The sequence below is a fragment of the Lolium perenne genome, chromosome 1, assembly GCF_019359855.2.
Source record: "Lolium perenne isolate Kyuss_39 chromosome 1, Kyuss_2.0, whole genome shotgun sequence".
Classification (NCBI taxonomy): domain Eukaryota; kingdom Viridiplantae; phylum Streptophyta; class Magnoliopsida; order Poales; family Poaceae; genus Lolium; species Lolium perenne.
Window position 1 is genome coordinate 129,231,235 of NC_067244.2, and position 19,756 is coordinate 129,250,990.

At 43.7% G+C, this 19,756-nt stretch overlaps 2 protein-coding genes across 2 annotated transcripts; one reads left to right on the plus strand and one right to left on the minus strand.

The window, feature by feature from the left end:
- Nucleotides 1–9,218: 9,218 nt before the first annotated feature.
- Nucleotides 9,219–17,690, minus strand: LOC127301871 (protein TIC110, chloroplastic). The gene is made up of 11 exons (XM_051332157.2): nt 17,174–17,690; nt 14,142–14,201; nt 13,532–13,655; nt 13,364–13,396; nt 13,176–13,274; nt 12,823–12,889; nt 12,561–12,625; nt 12,193–12,287; nt 11,407–11,531; nt 11,228–11,328; nt 9,219–9,448 (listed from the first exon to the last, which is right to left on the minus strand). Exons 1-11 carry the CDS (start codon nt 17,641–17,643, stop codon nt 9,341–9,343), a joined length of 1,347 nt encoding a protein of 448 aa, XP_051188117.1. The 5' UTR covers nt 17,644–17,690; the 3' UTR covers nt 9,219–9,340.
- Nucleotides 14,786–17,083, plus strand: LOC139834989 (uncharacterized). The gene is made up of 4 exons (XM_071824927.1): nt 14,786–14,809; nt 14,861–15,083; nt 16,054–16,188; nt 16,329–17,083. The coding sequence occupies exons 1-4, from the start codon at nt 14,786–14,788 to the stop codon at nt 16,628–16,630; spliced, it is 684 nt and encodes a 227-aa protein (XP_071681028.1). The 3' UTR covers nt 16,631–17,083.
- Nucleotides 17,691–19,756: the final 2,066 nt, after the last annotated feature.

The following is a 19,756-nucleotide window of genomic DNA, read 5'->3' on the forward strand; positions in this document are numbered from 1 at the left end:
GAAGGAGCTAAATATGAGGCAGCGCAGATGGATAGAGTTAATCAAAGATTACGACATGGAAATCCACTATCACCCCGGCAAGGCCAATGTGGTAGCGGATGCTCTGAGTAGACTGCCGTGTCAGTTGAACTCCATGATAGCAATTGAACAACCCAGCCTGTTTGAAGAGTTTGAATAGTTTAGGCTTGAACTGGTTAGCGAAGGATACCTCGCCAGCATTGAACTCCAACCCACCCTGATTAGCCAGATCAAGGAAGCTCAGAAAGGAAATGCTAGCATTGACGGAATCAAGAGCCAAATAGCCGCCGGAAAGGCACCGGGATTCACCGTAGATGAAGAAGGAGTGCTATGGTATAACAAGCGCCTTTGCGTGCCATCAGACTCAGAGTTGAAGCAAGTTATTCTGAAAGAAGCTCACGACACCCTGTACTCCATTCACCCCGGAGGAACCAAGATGTACCAGGATTTGAAAGAACAATTCTGGTGGCATGGAATGAAGAGAGAAATTGGAAGCTACATCGCCAAATGTGACATCTGTCAAAGAGTCAAAGCAGAACACCAACGCCCCGCAGGACTGTTGCAACCCCTACAGATTCCCGAATGGAAGTGGGATTCCGTAGGAATGGACTTCATCACCGGACTGCCCAAGTCTAGTAAAGGAAATGATTCCATCTGGGTAGTGGTCGACAGACTGACCAAAGTCGCCCACTTCATCCCCGTCAAGACCACCTATCAAGGACCGAGACTCGCAGAGCTATATATCTCAAGGATAGTCAGCCTGCACGGAACCCCGAAGTCGATAGTATCCGATAGAGGCTCCCAATTCACCTCCAGATTCTGGCAGAAAGTACATGAAGGACTCGGAACTCGTCTGAATTTCAGCACCGCCTATCACCCGCAGACAGATGGTCAGACTGAAAGAGTCAACCAGATACTTGAAGATATGTTGAGAGCATGTGTGCTAGAGTATGGATCTAAGTGGGAAGACTGCTTGCCTTACGCAGAATTCTCGTACAACAACAGCTACCAAGCCAGCTTGCAGATGGCCCCCTTCGAAGCGCTGTACGGAAGGAAGTGCCGTACCCCTCTGAATTGGTCGGAAGTAGGAGAGAGTCAAGTCTTTGGACCAGATATTCTCCGAGAATCCGAAGAGAAGGTTCACAAGATCCGCGAGTACCTCAAGACAGCCCAATCAAGACAGAAGAGCTACGCCGACAAAAGACGCCGAGAGATGACCTTCGGGATCGGAGATTTCGTATACCTCAAAGTGTCCCCTCTTAAAGGAATGCAGAGATTCCAACTTAGAGGAAAGCTCGCACCCCGATATGTCGGACCTTTCAAGGTCCTGAGTCGCCGAGGAGAAGTATCTTATCAGCTGGAGTTACCGGAAGAAATGTCAGCGGTGCACAATGTGTTTCACATCTCGCTACTCCGGAAGTGTTTAGAAGTACCGGAGAAGACCGAGGTTTTCAAGAACATCGACCATCGAGCTGTGGATATCAACTCAGATCTGACATACCGCGAAGTACCTATTCGCATCCTGGAAGAAGCTTTCAGAACCACCCGTACTCGAAGTATCAAGTTTCTGAAGATCCAATGGAGTAACCACACCGAAGAAGAAGCCACTTGGGAGAGAGAAGACTTTATGAGGACTGAGTACCCAGATCTCTTTAGTACCTAGTTTTCGCAGATCTTGGGATGAGATCTTTTGTAAGGGGGAAGGGTTTGTAACATCCCAAGTTTCAACAATAATAAACAAGAAAGATAATTTCCCAAAACCCAAAATTTGCAATTAACAAAAACTTTTTATGTGCATATAGGCCCACATATATTTTCTTGCATTTGAGTGATTTCTTTTGTGCCATTGCCATGATGAGTGTTAGTTTGGTTAACAATTGCTATTTGAACCCTAACCAAGATCACCAAACCCTAAATTGAGGAGAATAGAAGAAAATGGGAAAAACCCATAATTCTCTTACATACACCATATGCCAAATTGCAAATCCTCAACCAAGGCCATAATTGCTTGCTCCCTTGCTTGTAAAATACTTCAATATGATAAACTAACACAATTGCATCATTGGATCAAGAATCAAACACAAGGAAATCAAAAATCTTACATACATATGATAATGGTCACTTATCCCCAAAATATTTTCTTCACTACTTTACCCCTCTGGTTTTCTCAATTCTTGAACTAAACTTGGTCAACCAAAGCCATGTCATCCAAGACCATGTCAAGGTGAGTAACTTTGATGTTGACCACCATGGCTAGAGTTGACTAGGTTGACCAGAATAAAAGTGACAAGTAGGGATGCTGAAATAAAGTGAAGATCATGTCACTTTTGACATTTTGCAAAACAACTCCAAATTGAGTGTCACCGCCACCAATACTTCACTTTAATTATATAAATGAGATTCACCAAAAAGAATTTCAAAATTCAAATAAAAACTTCATGCGGCCATATGATCGAACACTTGGCAGGCATCAATCCAAATTTGAGCTACACCCTTTTATCCTCTGGTTTCTTCACTAAACCCCTTTAATCTTTGATCATTGCACTCTCTTACAGCCCCTGCATCATCCCAGTACTTGCCTTGGTCGAGTAAAGTGAGAGGAGGGGGAAAAGAAACCCTAGACTATGCATGCCGAGGCCATGCCGGCCACCTTTGGCATCTCCACCTCTAGCCACCGTTTCAACCCATCCCCTTGTCCTGGAGCATCTACACAGCTCAAGGACGACGGTGGTACAAGCCCCTGCAACACCAACGCTCGGCATTGGCCAGAACGCGCGCGCCCAAAGTTGGCCAGGACGTGCCAGCACGCGCGGTGACCGCGCTCTAGCGTCGCAAGGACAACACGCGCTCGAGCACCCCCGTCCTCCTCTGGCCAAGCTACGCCTGCGTCGAGCATCGCCACCCCGCCCTCTACACGCTAGACACAAGCCCAGGCCTGCCCCTGCACCGTCGCCGTCGTCCTCGACCAAATGATGCCGCACGCCCTGCCGCAAACCCTGCAAGCGCCCGAGCCATCCCTTCACCCTTTCTCTGCGCTAGCTAGTCCTCGAGCATCGCCAGGACGACGCCTACAAGATGCCGTCCTCGCCTTGCCCCTTCGATCGACGGAGAGGCCACGCCGTCGACGCGCCCTTGCAGCACCTCACGGCCACCCTCGCCCGCTATAAATAGAGCACCTCAGCCCGCAACTTCTTCACACCATCTGCTCCCCTCCCTTCACTGATCACTCTCCCCACCTCAATTGAGCACCACCTCGCCGGAGCAGCAGCAATTGGGAGCTGAGGTCCACCGGAGCCCGCGGAAGCCCTGCTTCGATTGGAGCCTCCCCGAGCGCCGCCGCTGCACCTAGGGCTTCCTCATCGACTACACCTTCTCCGCGCACCTTGCCAGACACCTGCAACGGCCTGGTACGCCCTCCGACCCCCTAGGCTCGCCGCCAAGGAGCTCGCCGCTCGTCGGAGACGACGACGTTCACACGCCGTCGGATCTCATTCTAATCCAACGGCTTTTATTTCGCGTACCGCTTCGGCGTTTAAAGTGTCGCCGACAGGTGGCCCCCACCTCGTCAGGGCAGCCCACCCGCACCGGTTGCTTGTTGGGCTGCGAAGTGGGTTTTAATTTCGTTTCGGCCCAGTAACGCTTCCCGCCTAGCCCATCAATTCAAATTAGGATTTAATCTTTATTCAAATTACCATGCTGATGGTTTAGTAAAATTTGAATAGTTTGAAATCTGCCAAACCAAATTTAGCAAACTTTATACCGTTGGAAAGCCCATGAATTTATCTATCCAATGCCACTGGCCCCACCTCCAAATTCATAGTAGATTTAATTTGATAAAAAAGACAAGACAGGGACTTTTGAACATTCAAACTTTATTTAAAATTTAACCAGAATAGATTTTGAATTGATTCCAATTCTAATAAATCACAAATGATGTCCTCTAATTGATTATGCAATAACATAGACATGTTGTCTGTATGATCATGGACTAGATCAAATAAAAGGGCTATGTAGTCAATTCTAGAGCAATTGAAATTTGGAATTCAAACTCAACACTAATATGAGAGCTACCTCTCATTTAAATTTTGATCCTAAGTACTAAAAACCAGGGGGAATGACTTAGGCTAACGAACCCTTGAGAATTATTACTTAGAGATTTTAATTCATTTAAACGTTAAGTAATAAAACTATGTGAAGTATAGCACTTCAATTAAATTGAACTCACATATAATAGATATGAAATGTTGACTTTGGGTCAACCTATATTTCATACCTTATTATTATATGAAGAGATTAAATCTTAATAAAAGGCAATGAGAAGAAATGAATTCCTCTAAGGACCTACACACCAAATTTAAGAAATAGGAATAATAAGAGGAAATTATTTTCTTTCAAATAAAGACTAATCAAATAATCCACCATGCCATGTTTGATTGATAATAGGATTAGTGTGTGAACCCTTTTGAGTGTTTCTAGTTTAGTATGTGAGATTGGTTTAGTATTTATACCTCGTATTCGTATATAGACGCTAGTAACGAGGAATACCAAGAGGAGGAGGCCTACTCTCAGGAAGAAGAAGAGAACTTCGATAACTACCCAGCTCAAGGCAAGCTAATCCTTGCTAAACACAAGTGCTTAGCTCTATAAGAGCAAAGGCACCATCACACTTTACTTTTATGTATTACCTACCCCATGTTTTACTTACTTTTACTTTGCTTATTTTATTTCAAAGTACTTTTGATTTATGATTCACTTGGTCTAGAGTAGAACAATAGTGAAGTTAGATTAGCACAACTCAAAGCTAGTTAGCACCCCTCATATAGTTGCTAGTGCTAATCAATTAAAATTGACTACTCTAGATGGGAACATGGTGAAGTGAAATGACTTTGAAAGAAAGTAAAGTGGAGGTGGATGTGAACAAGAGAAGATGGTGATTTTTGATAAAATTGATAATTGGGTTTGAATGCGATACCCTTCCAATTATACAAGTACCCCCACAATACCTGATTATGGGTAGGGCTTAACTAGAAACTTGTGTATTTTAGTATGGGTTCCCTCTGAACAAACATCATAGGGGTTACGCTGCGGCTGCCTCCGTTAAGTGTGGAATGATGTTGAAATGAGGTGAATGTACGGCCCAAGCCCTGTGCAGTTCCCGGGTTGACTGCGGTTTCCACCGGGAGGCCAAGCTCATGGGGAGAGGTGCTCATACTAGCATATATAAGTGAAAGGTTTCGATTGATGATCCGCGTACTGTGTTACGATGATTCGGGGTTATCCTCGACGGATGTAATCAAAAGTTGTGGCACAAGAGTACAACCTCTGGAGAGTGTTAAACCTATTCGAATAGCCGTGTCCACGGTTACGGACGATTGGAAAGGCCATACTATCTCCGTTATCATTAAAATGTTTTGATCCTAGAAATGAATGGTGAATTGAAAGGTGATATTATGGTGAACCATAATGAGTTGTGGGAATGACACTAATGTTCCCACTTGAGTTAGTCTAGCACATGATAAGGCTTTACTAAATGTTTATCAAACTAAAACTTGGCTTTATGCAAATAAACCTAGAGCTTAGCACCCCCTTTTTACATTTAATGAGTAACTATTGTAGAGTTAGTTTGCGAGTACTTTAAAAGTACTCATGGCTTTGCCCTGGCTATTCAAATGCCAGACTATGAAGGACAGCACCAGTATCAGGATGACGGACAACAGGACGTCTACGATAACTAGGATCGTCTTCTAACGTCAAGCGTTGCCTGTGGAATAGATAGTCCACTACTACTTCGCTTCCGCTACTATTTGTGATGTTGAACAATATATTCGTGTAATATTGGATCATGTGATCTATGGTTGTAAGACAATATGTGTTGTAATAAATGATGACTCTATGCTACTTACTATTATGTCTCGCAAAAACATTATTCCTGGGATTGCGATGTACGACATAATAGGCATCTGGACTTAAAAATCCGGGTGTTGACAGATACCGATGATCGAACCTCGGACAAGTAAAGTATCGCGTGACAAAGGGAATCGGTATCGTATGTAAATGGTTCAATCGATCACTAAGTTATCATTGAATGTGTGGGAGCCATTATGGATCTCCAGATCCCGCTATTGGTTATTGGTCGGAGAGGAGTCTCGACCATGTCTACATAGTTCACGAACCGTAGGGTGACACACTTAAGGTTTGATGTCGTTTTAAGTAGATATGGAATATGGAATGGAGTTCGAATGTTGTTCGGAGTCTCGGATGGGATCCAGGACATCACGAGGAGGTCCGGAATGGTCCGGAGAATAAGATTCATATATAGGAAGTCACTTTCAAATTTTGGAAATGATCCGGTGCATTTATGGAAGGCGCTAGAATGTTCTAGAACCTTCCGGAGGAAATCACCATGGAAGATGGAGTCCTGGTTGGACTCCACCAACCCTAACCAGCCAACCAAAGGGGGAATGTGGAGTCTATGGTGGACTCCACCACCCCGGCCGGCCAAGGGAGAAGGAAAGGGAGGTGTCCCTGTCCCCCTAGGTTTCGCTCATATGGAAAGATTTGAATTGGGGTCTTATTCGAACCTTTGGGAAAACCCTAGGGATTCCACCTATATAATGAGGAGGAGAGGGAGGGGGCCGGCCACCACACCAGCCGCACCACCCAAGGGCACCAAGGCCGGCACCCCTCTCCCCAAACCCTAGCCGACCTCCCTCCTCCCAATTCTCCCGTAGCGCTTAGGCGAATCCCTGTCGTAGATCTCCACCACCACCGACACCACGCCGTCGTGCTGTCCGGATTCCGAGGAGGATATACTACATCCGCTGCCCGCTGGAACGGGGAGAAGGACGTCGTCATCAACACCGAACGTGTGACCGAGTACGGAGGTGCTGCCCGGCTGTGGCACCGTCAAGATCTTCTACGTGCTTTTGGAAGCGGCAAGTGATCGACTACATCAACAACGAGATCTAATCTCATAGGCTTTGGAAATCTTCGAGGTTAGTCTCATGATCTTCTCGTTGCTACCATCTACTTGATTGGATATCGGCTTGTTATTCGTTCTTGCGGTAGGAAACTTTTTGTTTTCTATGCTATGAATCCCATCAAGTATCTCATGAAATCCTCTTATACCTCCAATTCGAAGAGTGTAGTTGTGTGTGCACCATTTGGTTCTCTCCGGTATTCCTCTCCAAACACCTTATATCCCCTTCGTAAAACTTGTACATGGCATCAAGGCATGTGGACTCTCCCATGTGAAGGTGCTCGTCAGTATGATCATCGGTAACTCCATATGGAAGACACCACGTAGCAGCAACACATTTCTATGTAGAAGAGAACCTAAGAAGCTTGGTCAATCTTTAGTCTGGAATGGTCATCCTACTCCCCCTGCCGCCATAAGACGTGTGAACACGTCCTTCTGCATCTCTAATCATCGATGAAACTTATCTAGAGGATAATTTGCATTGGTACTGAGCTAGTCTTTGTTATGAGAACATGGTTCATTGTGTAGTCGCAATAGATCACCACTTCCCCAATGTCGAACCTCGATGGTATGACAACGCATTCCGATGCTCCTCATAACATAGAAGAGTCGGGTGATGAATATGTCATCGCCATCAGAGGACGAATATGTCATCGTCATCGGAGGATTCATCGTTGGACAATTTTTCCATATGTTCATGGTAGAAGAACTCATAATTTATATACATAGTCTACGCAACAAACAATGCAACAATCTTGAATAAAAGTTACGTTGAATTTCATCGGAGGAAGTTTGAAAAAACTGCACCTAAAAGCTTGTTCGGTCAAATGATCGTACACATTGTGTGCGGGTGATACCAAGTTGGAGATCAATATCGGTGATAAGGGTGACCGAGGGAAGAAAGCCACTCGAGTTTAGACCATGCTAGTGCCATGGGGGCATCAATGCACTATGAAGCGGCTGGATCCATGTGCGCCTAACCACACCCGAGCGCAAAAGTGCATAGAAAATGTTGGCGACAACAACATATGATAGGGGTGGCGATAAAATGGAGCGACGCCCACAATTTGATGGGGAGAGAGAGAGGAGTCAAACACATAAAAGAGAGGAGGGGTGGGGAATGGTTGGGATGCCACACGTGAGGCCTTCCTGTTGGGTGCCTAGCTGGCGCCAGTGTCCAACCTGTTTCATCACTCCTAGTGCAGCCCGAAACACGGGGGCGGGGTCCAAATAGGCATGGCAATGTATACCCATTACCTGTGTATCTGGCGGGTAAAAACCCATTAGAAGTACGGGTATGGAACAAAAAAAATACCCGTAGATATGTAAATAGGATAATATCATACCCAGTGGGTATAGCGGGTTTGGGTAGAACCCGTACCCGTGTACCATGTACTCGTCAAGTGGGGCCTTGTTAATATCTTAAATATTTAATTTCCCCTAATCATGCATTCACGTAGCTAGATAGACCCTCCCATGATCGTTGGTAGGTTAGTTAGAATTAGACTCATAATTACCCTCCCATGATAGTTGGTAGGTTAGTTAGAATTAGACTCCTAATTAGGAGCATTGCACCTCTCTTCTCGTGGTTGTCGCTTTTCATATCATCTTTACGTGTCCGCATCCCAATGTGTTGTCATTTATGACCAAGTGTTCTTGTTTATAAATATGTTGTTGTTTATAAGTATGTGTTGATGTTTATTATTTATAAACTGAAGTTACATGTTGTTTACCACTATTTTTTGCTCAATTTTAAGTGTTGTAAACATAGGTATTTTTACCCACGGGTATCCATTTACCCTGATCGGCGATGGGTATGAGAAAAACTTGTACTCGTTGATGGGTATGAGAACGGGTGGCGGATAAAATTGAAGACGGCGAGTACATGTGTGGGATGGCTCCAACTATATCCATACCCTGCGAGTGTCATCCCTAGTTCCGAACACATTTCAGCCCGGATTGTCTACATGTGAAGGCCTGTTGGGGCATGAAAAACTTTTCAGGCTCCCAACGGACTAATAAGGTGTCAACTGGGGCCTCCTTGGAGATGCCTTTGAGCTTTGCCTATGATTTTGGGAGGTGGAGAAGAAAACAATTTATTATTTTGCTTTCCGGAGATGTAGCAACTGTTTTACGTACTCTATATAATGTGCACATGGTTATTGGTTTGTGGATGTTTCTTTAACGTTCGCAAATAGTCTACCTGATAACTCCGCAGCAATTCAAATGGATGTGGCGCAGTTCGAATTGCATTGTTCTCTTTGTTTGCTTCATGATTCAACAAAGAAAACGGTTTTCAAATAGTGTAATTTCTGTAATCTGCATCGATGCACACACAGAGTATTATGCCGGTACTTGAGATGTAACATTTGACGTGACTCCTTCTATGATCGCTTCTGCTTCACGCTTCCCCAGTCCAAATATATTCCTCAATTCACTCAAGCGAACAAGCTGCATTTTTTTATCACATAAAGATTTCTGTTAAGATGCTACCCCACAAAGCACATTACCAGATTCTATAGCGAGGTAAAAATTATAAGATGGTGCTGTCATAAAACGCTAAAATACAGTTGCCAAGTTATCAAGTTATGTATTGCATTTTACATACTGATAAAGGAAAAAATAACTATTTTTACTGATAAATCATTTGGGTTAAGCTAATCTTTGAGCCATGAACTAAATCCAGACAAAATTCACAATCTGACCATAAGTATAATTTATCACAGCTTCTCGAACACGCTCACTATGGTCTTGTCAAGACCAGATTGAGTTGGGTATATCCTGACGCTCCAAATAGAAGAAAAATACAAGGCAGAGGATGTGGTTGTATATTACGTTTATTTACAATCTGCTAGCAAGCTCTGGTTAGGGCGTGCTACCAGAAGCTGGGAGCGTGCGGAGGCGGTTTCTATAATGCTGTTAGGTGTGACCCTGCTCAGCTTTGGATGCTAGGCTGAGGGATGCTGAGATCTTGGATTTCTTCGGGCCCTGCTTGCCTGTCCACCGTGCCTCTGTCTCGTCTCCTATTGGCTTCGACGCCTTTCGTTTGCCTCCAGAGTGACAGGTCCTCCTCCTTCGTTACCGGATTGTTGAAGACAATGTTGCATCTCTTGAGGATCTACCGGACCACATCTCTGATGATGTTGAGGGCTTTGGGTTGGCTGAGCTTTTTGTTGAAGCCCATTCGCTTGAGCACTCGGGGCTTGAGGCGTATGTGTTGGACCTTGAGGATGTGGTCGATGTGTTGGCTATCTCTCCCCTGGGGCCATTTTATGACGATACTGAGGTGGCTAACTTCACCAAGCTTTGCGATTTCTTAGCCACCTTGGCTTCGAAAAAGCTGGCGCCCATGTCGCTCTCGCATGAGAATTTGGAGATCCCTGCTGCCGGTGTCATCCCTCCTGCAGCCACGGCTACAGAGGGTTTTCAAGTTGATCAGAGGGATCCTATCGCTGACAAGCGCAATGCCTTCTTGTCATCGGTTTTTCGGCCAGTGCCTCCGCCTATCCTTGCTACGCCGGCCCCTAGGTAAGCCCGTGCTCCTAAGGAGGTGGCCACCACGCCTCGTCGGAGTGGTCGCATCGAGAAGCAGAAGCAAAAGCGGAAGGATGCTACAACTCAGGAGTTTCTCGCACGAGCTGTGGGCCTCCTAGAAGAGAACATTGAGTTCGATGACAATGCCATTGCGGCCTTTATTGGCAAGTTTAAGGCCCCTTTGTCGCCTCGTTCCATCTTGATGCTTGGCTCCCTTGTGAAGCCCAAAGGCGAAAAGGTCAGCGCCAAGAAGAAGGCGATTGAGATTATATGACAGATGTAGTTGAAGCAAATTTTGTATGGAGTGGTCGAAAATGTAGTAGGCTGTGTGTGGCAGGTTGTTTTCTATTATTGTGTTGTTGTTTTAGGCTTTGTGAGTGGTCCACATGTCGGGGTAATCAAGTTTGTATGGTTTTCGATCCGGTTTTCCTTATAAACTGGATCATTTTCTTTTTCTTTTTAATGAATAGCCACCTGGCGTTTGCTCCAAAAAAAATTATCCACATAAAATCCAGATATGTTTAAGATTCCACGGCCTTTTTAATTCGCTCTACTCAACTTAAATCAAGATGTTATGGGGGTTTATTCAGATAGGTCAGTTCATCAGCCTATAGAATTATTGATCCCATATTTTCAATTATCAATTCAAAATCAGCATGATTTTAATAAATTAAATGCGAACACACGTGGAATTACCTTCTCATCATCAAGGTTTCCATCTGAAAGTACTGCCGTTGCATAGGCTGCATAGAGTATCTTTAGATCACCAACCATCCTATCATGATCAAAGTCTCCAGCTGTGCACAAGAACCATTCTTAAGAAAGGCCAGCTAAAGAACATAAGAATTTAATAAAACTTTACCACTTTTTTTTACCTAAGGAAACAGGGCCAAGCCCACGTGCAAATCGGTCGCCATCAGGAAACTTGCCTAGAACTGTTAGCATGCTATTGAATGCAAGGATAGTATTCACTTCATCAATAACCTGCTCTGGAATGTTCCTGTAATCAGCGATCATATGGTTTAGCATCAAGGTAAAATTTTGTTCGCGTTATACATGATAAATTCCAAATTTATGAGGATTCAGATGGATTGACCACTTCTCCAACAGGATAATACATTTTATGAATATTGATCAAGAAAAGCTCACACAATTTCTCAAGTATTTTGTTGGTATTCTCACATTCCCTTAGAAGGCAGATGGCTCAGGTTTTTCACGATGGAAGTTAAATAATCCCTTCTAGTGAAATCAGATATATCGATTAAATATAAGTCTAATAACTTCTACGAACTTGTTTGAGTACAAATGCTATTGTTCAGGATAGACAAAATAGTACTTAAAGCCTGCAACTCCAAGAACACGACCGTCCTATGCGTGGGAAAGGTGACCTATTATGGATAACCTCTTGTTGGGAACAAGGGATGAAAATATACATTATTTCTAACTTCTATGTACAATCTATTTTCCTCTGTTATATATTGCTACATTAAAACTAGGCGTATCAGATTTAGCAAAAAAACATGGTTGTGCCTTCTCTCAATTAATTAGATGATCGGTAACACTGATTAGGTTTTCATGTTGTCATAAAGGAGTATACTTTTCATGCAAAATGTCAAATGATAAAATCTTTCATCAGGTTTTGCAAAAAAGTAGGCTCATACGTCGAACCGGGATTAGACTTCAATATGGATAAAGCAGATGAAATGTTTTCTTGGATCAAGTTCTTCGCATGCTCCCTGAACATGTCAGCGGCAATCTGCAAGAAATTCAAATGTTCAGATATGTTAGAAGACAACATCCTTAGATTAATGCTGTTTTTTCATTCCTATCATACTTGCATCAATGAAAACAATCAAATATTAAATTACTTATTATGCCTTCTTTAGTTTAACTCTTTATGGGTGTACACAGTACATACTTACATGTGATAATATTTGGATATAATTGACATTGTGCCCCAAGTACCAAACAAAATGTAAAACCAAATGAAGCCAATGAAGCAGTAAAATTGTGATAAGAAAACGGTTACCTCGTCAAAAAGTTTATATGCAAGCTGTACCCTCCTTATATCAATGACTGTGCCAATGTTAATACCTATAGAAACAAATACGTCAGATGATAATTTTCAAGAAATGGAGCAAGTAATATGTCAGGTAATTAGTACGATTACAGAAGATGCCATTGCTACCTTCCCTGCCCTAAATCTAATGTGTTTGAAAAAGCTAAACCTTGTAAGCACAATATGAATAAAGTGCAACTAAACCCTACAGAAGAATGTTTATAAGAACTACCTCTTCCAATAGACTTGAGCTCTAACGCATATAAACTTTTGGCATTCTCCCGCATAGCAATATCGATCTGCAAAAACACCATTACAAGGTAAAGGAACAACTAACAAGACGTGTTCAACTAGCCTCCACTGTATCATGAACAACACAATACTATGCTGAGCATGCTCAGCATGCTTTAAGAGGCTTCTTAAGGTGGAAAATGTTAAAAAAGTAGGTGCAGTCACAGTACTAAGTTGAGTGCAAGTGATCAAAATATCATAATGGGGGTAGCTCTCTGCTTTCTCCATAAATGAAGTCATAAATTGATGCTATGCATAGTAGTAAATGAATGACGAATGTCTTATACTATTTACCTGATAATCCGTGATCCCGAAAAGATGTTTCCACGGAAGTATGAACTCTGATGCATCTCCGAAGACAAGATTTGACACAAAAATTAATTTTTGGAACGCCTATGAAATATTTCCCTTAGTTATAACCGGGATTTGAAGACTGTTCAGGTATCCAATATGCTTATGTACTTCTAAGAAGAATCACTTACATCGAGGCTCTCTTTGTATAAGCGTCTACCAACCTATTACATCGAGCAAAGTGAAACACATAAGGAAACAGGGGCAAAACAGAGTAAATGTGAAAGCAATGAGTAAAGTCATAAGAGCATCTGAGATAGATACTAAGATATAGAAGGGATAGGATCATGAGGCAATACCACCATGTGCATATTTGCAGCATCTACATCATCAAGTCCAAGAGCTCTTTTGAACTTTATAATAGCTTCAACCTCATTACCTTTAAGATCTTTATGTCCTGGAGGAATCACTGAGTAAACAAAGCTGCGGAAAGAATGGATAGGAGAAAGTATAAGTGCATTGTTAATGTCCACCACATGGCCAGATTGTTAAGATGTGAACTATGTATAGGTGATTTTTTTTATATTTACTCGAAAAAGGAGAAAAAGGAGAAAAATACATACTAGCTAATAAACAGGAATACAAGCCCACATTATCATCACCACAAGAGCAAATGATGCTGTCTAAATTATAGTGTAAAGAACCATGTGTTGCATTGGGCAATATATTTTGCTTGTAGTACGATAAAAGCAGCATCGAGGTGAACATAATAGTGAATACCAACTATGACGTCCAATACTGTAATTGGGACCGTTAAGAGTTGCAACCAAGTCTTCTCACAGATGATCATTTACTCAAACAAAAATTTCTCTTGAAAGCCAGTATTTATCTGGCAGTCTTGTGCATAGCATGTTCACAATCCTGGAAAACAACTGAATGCAGTATCATCAGAGGTTTCAAGAGGCTCACCTGGCATACAAATCACAGAGCTCTGATTTGAAAGCCGCATCTTGTGTACTGACTCCATATCTAGAAGATTATGAAAAGTAAATGATAAGACAATGGAGAAAGAGTGAGGCATCCAATATTTCAATGGAAGTTTAATATGTATGATTATACAAACCACATCACCAGCATAAAATTCTACCTGATTAGCAAAGGAGAATCCTCATATTATAAGTTCTTCTTGTACTGAAAAAAACGTACACCAAAATTTTGCTAGCATCCTAACAAGAAATCGGAGTTTCAAAAATGACTAAAACAAACGGCATTGCGGGAACTAGGAAAACGCACAGAAAAACAGAAGCTAGTGATGATCGGTTTTTGCAAAACAAAAAAAAAAGTTGGGATGATTAAATCCATCGGTAGTCATAGAACTTGTTGACTAAAATCAGTTTGGTCACTGTACAATGGAAATACGATTTTACGGTCACTCAATACGCATGAGAGCTCCACACACGGTCACTGCTAGCGACGTAGCATAGTATTTGCTGACATGGCATCGAGTGAGACCCACTGTCAGAAAACTTAACAGGGAGATAAGAATACCTAGCTAGAGGAGGGCGTTTTTGCAAATCTCCGATCCCCTTCCCTTGCTCTCGAGCGATGCCCTCATGGCGATGAGCCCGCGCTGCCACGTTCTGTCGCCCCGGCATGCCGGCCGTCCCCGGCGACGCAGCTCTCCATAGAAGCTCCGCGTCAACTTGAACTGGAAGAAGAACTCTTCGGTTCTCTACGACCTCGTCATCTCCCACCCGCTGGAGTTGCCCTCGCTCAACGTCCAGTGGTTCCCGTCGGAGTCCTCGGCCGCCGCCCGCTCCCACCAGCACGTCCTCGGTACCCACGCCGATGACTCCCCCAACCACCTCATGGTCGTGGACTCTGTGCTTCCGGTTCCAGTACAGGATGCGCAATAGGTGTTTGAGGTAATGTCCTGCCAGATGCTCCTGTGTTGTTTCTTATATTTCATATATCACTGTGTCATGCGTCTTACATGTGCGAACCAAGGCCAAGTAATCATTTATGTTGATAGCCACAAATGTTAAAGAGGACATTTTGTATCACACTTTCATGGGAGAACAGGGCTGATGCAACCATGGTCATGCAAGACTATGACCCTTCCTGTACATCCTGGTATTTTCTTTCGCTCCTTTGTATCATCGGTGCTCAATGCAGTAGGGCATATGCACTGCGCTTTGAGCCAAGATCAGGCACAACATTACTTTCCTTTAAAAGGTATGTGACTGCACCAACGAAACTGCAAACCTGTCACTTCTGATGTTTTGCCTCCTTTTTTTTTTAAGAACTTTTAGGTTGCTAAAAGATGTTTTTCCTCAAAGTATCAGTCCCAAAATTTTCCCAACATCCTTTGTTACTGTATCCGTATCTCGGTGCAGGACCTTACATACCTTATTCAGGTTGTCTCCAATTGAATTTATACCCAGTTACAAATGTTTTTTTTATCAATGTAACCATTTAATTGGCTGCAACTGAATTTATAACCAGTTACAAAATGTTTTACTAGTTCCTGGTACTTCTGAAATCCCTGTATTGTACTGTTGAACCACAATTATTTGATCTAATTTAAGATTTATCGATCCTAGATAATATGTACATGTGTTCATAGTTTCATACTACTCCTTACTTTACCACAACTTTACTATTGCTCTATCCTTAAAATGTTTTTGTTCAACCAAAATTATGCCATATGATAAAAAAATTGTTATTAAACTACTGCAATGACATGCAGGGTATCATCTAGTAATCATAACAATGCTCAACTCTTCCATATCTGATTCTTTTGGGTAGGCTAATCAGGCTAGATACTTATTATTGCACCAGAAACTTGTATGTCATTTTTCTTTAATCTTCAAACTTGTAGGCTGGTCCCTCTGGAGTCTATGGGAGATGAGGAATGATTGTGTCTTCAACAATGCTACACCCAATTGCCATGAGCTGGTCCGTTCTATCCTCGACGAAGCAAAGCTGTGGCTCCTTGCTGGTGCCAAGGAGCTGGGTCGTTTACCTCTCCATACTAGACCACCTAACGCTTAGAGTTTGGCCAGTTGGGGCTGGACTTGTACAGTTTTTTCCTTTTGCTTTCTCTTGGCCTTTGCTTTGTACAGTTTACGTCTTCTGATGTCGTCTTCTAATATATAATGACACACACTTTGGTTGAAGATGTTGCTTGGCACCGGAAAGATGACAACCTATTTGGATCTATTGGTGATGACGGCAAGCTCATGATTTGGGACTTGTGTACAAACAAACCAGAACAATCTGTAGTTGCAAACCAAAAGGAAGCAAGTATGGTTGATTCCAGTGTTGATGAGCTAAATGTTTATCTGAGTTCAGAGATAGCTGAAGTCCTACAGTTTGTTCTGTCTTCCTCCTCTCCTTCGAGGCGGCGCTGGTTCGCGGCGGACTGGAGCGGGGGTAGAGCCATGGTGGCACGGTGAGCTGCGCCGGCGAACAAGCCCAGGCGAGGCTCGGGTTAGCCGTGGGGGCACAAGCAGGTGCAGGACGGCGTCGAGAAGGGGAACCACAGGAGGAGGTTGAGGCGTAGCCTCGCCGGAGATCGGCGGCGCTGGGGACGGCCGGCATCGGCCGGGGCGGCAGCAGGCGGCGGCGCGGGCGCATAGCCAAGAGGGGATCGCTCATGAGCCAGGGAAGGGGATGACAGTTTTGCAAAAACGTCCTCCTCTAGATGTGTGTTGTCATCTCCCTGTTATGTTACCTGACATTGGGTCCCACTGAACGCCATGTCAGCAAATACGACGCTACATCGCGAGGGGTGACCGTGTGTGAATCTCCGATGCGTATTCAATGACCGTAAATTCGTATTTTCATTGTACAATGACCAAACTGACTATGCTCGTCAAGTTCCATGACTACTGATGAATTTTACTCAACATTTAAACAGCTGCTGATATAAGCAACTGAAGGGTGAAACCAGCGCAGCAACTGAACTGTACAGGGGAGAAGCAGAGTTCCAAACTCACTTGCTCGCGATGGCCTCCACCTCGGCGGCCTCCAGCTCGGTGGGGTCGTCGCGGCCGGCGACGTAGTTGTGCAGCCCCACGGCGGCGACCTCAGGCACCACGGAGTTCACGGCGGCGGCGCCCGCGAGGCCGGCCGCCCCGAGCACGGCCGCGCCGGCGACCGACGCGGTCCGCGTGCCGCCGCCGTAGCGGGTCCCGAGGGTGTACCCCGCCGTCGCCGCGGCGGCAACGACCGCGAGCTCAAGCGCGGCCCGCGCCAAGGGCGGCAGCGCCTCCACTAGCGGCTGCACGCCCGAGAGCTCCTTCCGGCCGCCGAACACATCCTCCCCCTTGGCCGCCGCCGCGACGCAGCGGAAGCCCCGGCCGCCGAGGCGTGCGCGGCCCCGCGTGGGGGAGGGGAGGAGCGGGGAGGCAGCGGCAGCGGTGGCGGCGCGTGGCGAGGCCTTGGCGGAGACGAGCGAGAGCTCCATTGCTAGGTTGGGCGATCGCAGCTGGGTGGGACGATATATGGTGGGGATGTTTCCATTGGCCTAGCAACATCATATGGTCGTTGCGCGGTTTGAATAGATGGAACGATGGATGAGTTTGCGGCTTCGAAGCGCGGCTCGCGGATTTGAAAGCTCGGGGCCAGGAAATATATGTGTCGGATATACTACTCCGTACACTATCATGCAATTCACAGGCTTCTTTGTTGCTAGTATATATCCAAGCCTTCATTTTATTTATTGAATTTAAGCTTTCATCAGGCCAACCTCTACATTGATAGATGCATATATCTCAATAATTTTTACAAACCAACAATTATGAAAAAAAGGTAGGTTAATCAAAAAATAACACGCCACGTGCAAAACAAACAACAATCTAATTAAAAATATGAAATCACACATATAAGTTAAACAAAGATAATAGGACACACAATACAACATCACTCGGAGGACTATGGGCCACACACTATCCAAACTGGGTGATAAACACCTAGTAAGCCATTCCACTCCCTTGGCGCCGATTTCTATTGTTGCCTCATGATGTTGCGTACATTGTATGATAGCCCATGATATTTTAAGTGATTGTTGAGAAACTTCATTTTGTTGAACGAACACTTGTAATTGATGTAAGCCTTGGAATGATATATACACATGTGTTTCAAAGTTATTTTACCAATGTGCCATGTCAACTGTTGTCTTCTAAAGACACAACGACAATACTCAACATTGTGGGTTATTATTTTGTAGGAGCATCTCCTGTGTGAGCCTTATTTATCCGTCTATCTTATTTGTCTATCTAAGGGCTGTTCGGACAAATGAGAGTGACAAACATGGCACCCAATGGGAACGTACCTCACTTGTCCACCACATTTGATCATTTATCTTTTCTTGTTGTTGTTCCACAACATGTATATATTTTCCATCATAATAATTCAAAGATAAATATTATGTCACATAAATTCAACAAGATTTTAAATTCAACTTTACAAAACACATAGTCCGAATTCAGATTCGGCTTTAAGGACATACCAAGCATCAAGCAAAGTGCCAAATGATCACAAGTCTTACGACTATCATGAAATGATCAGAAACACTAAAACGCATATTTTGTCCTTGGCTTCATGTGCTAGTATAATGCCTCATCTTGGCTCAAGGATCCACGAGGTGTGTGTATGTTGGAAAATATGTGCATTATTTTAATTCTAATCATTAATACAAAATATATTTCTCAATTACTAAATGATGATTCTTAGAAAATTTCTAGTATGTAAAATGGTCCTAACAAGGAAGTACGACCTAACATTGCTAGCACATACATATGAACAATCAAGGCACATGCCTATAGTTTGTCCTCAACAATTTCTCTCTTAGAACTTACACCAGTCTATTAGGTAGTCAAATCAGGTCGGATTCATGCATGCTTGGTGATGTAGTCCAGAGCAGGACAATTGAGTATTCATAGGCAGCGCAACAAGCATCTTAGAATGTTATTGCTCGGGGAACTTATTTTCAAGCCGTGCATGTCCTCGCGATGACAAATGATTGAGATCACCGCTCTTCTACTCTTCAATGCACGTCCATAAGGAGAATCGGCTATGGCTTGGTGGCACAATACTTTGCACAAGACATTATGAAGTGAGAAAGATGGATGGTGAATTCAGCGTTTGAACCATAACATTTGATGGTCTCTTCTATACCTACATTCCTCTACTAGTAACAACCAAATAATTAGCCAACCGACACTAGCTGCAACCATTAACACTATACACTAAAACTAACCAAGTCCATGCCAAATTAACCAACAAATCAATCTGTTTAAACATAATCAAGGGATGAGAGATAATTGCTTGATTTAGCAAAATAAAAGATGGATTTATGTGCTACAAGCCTACAACCATGCATTTCACAACACACCACCCTATTGTCGAAAGTCACAACTCACATGAAAATCAACAAATGTGTGCTCCATCTGGGTGTGGTGCAAGACTATGTGAGTTTCTAGTGTTCTATACAACTTGAACTTCACCCTATAAGAGGGACTCCGCCTTATTTCCTAGCAATCTGGGATTTAGATTTGGACAATACTTTGCATTTTTAA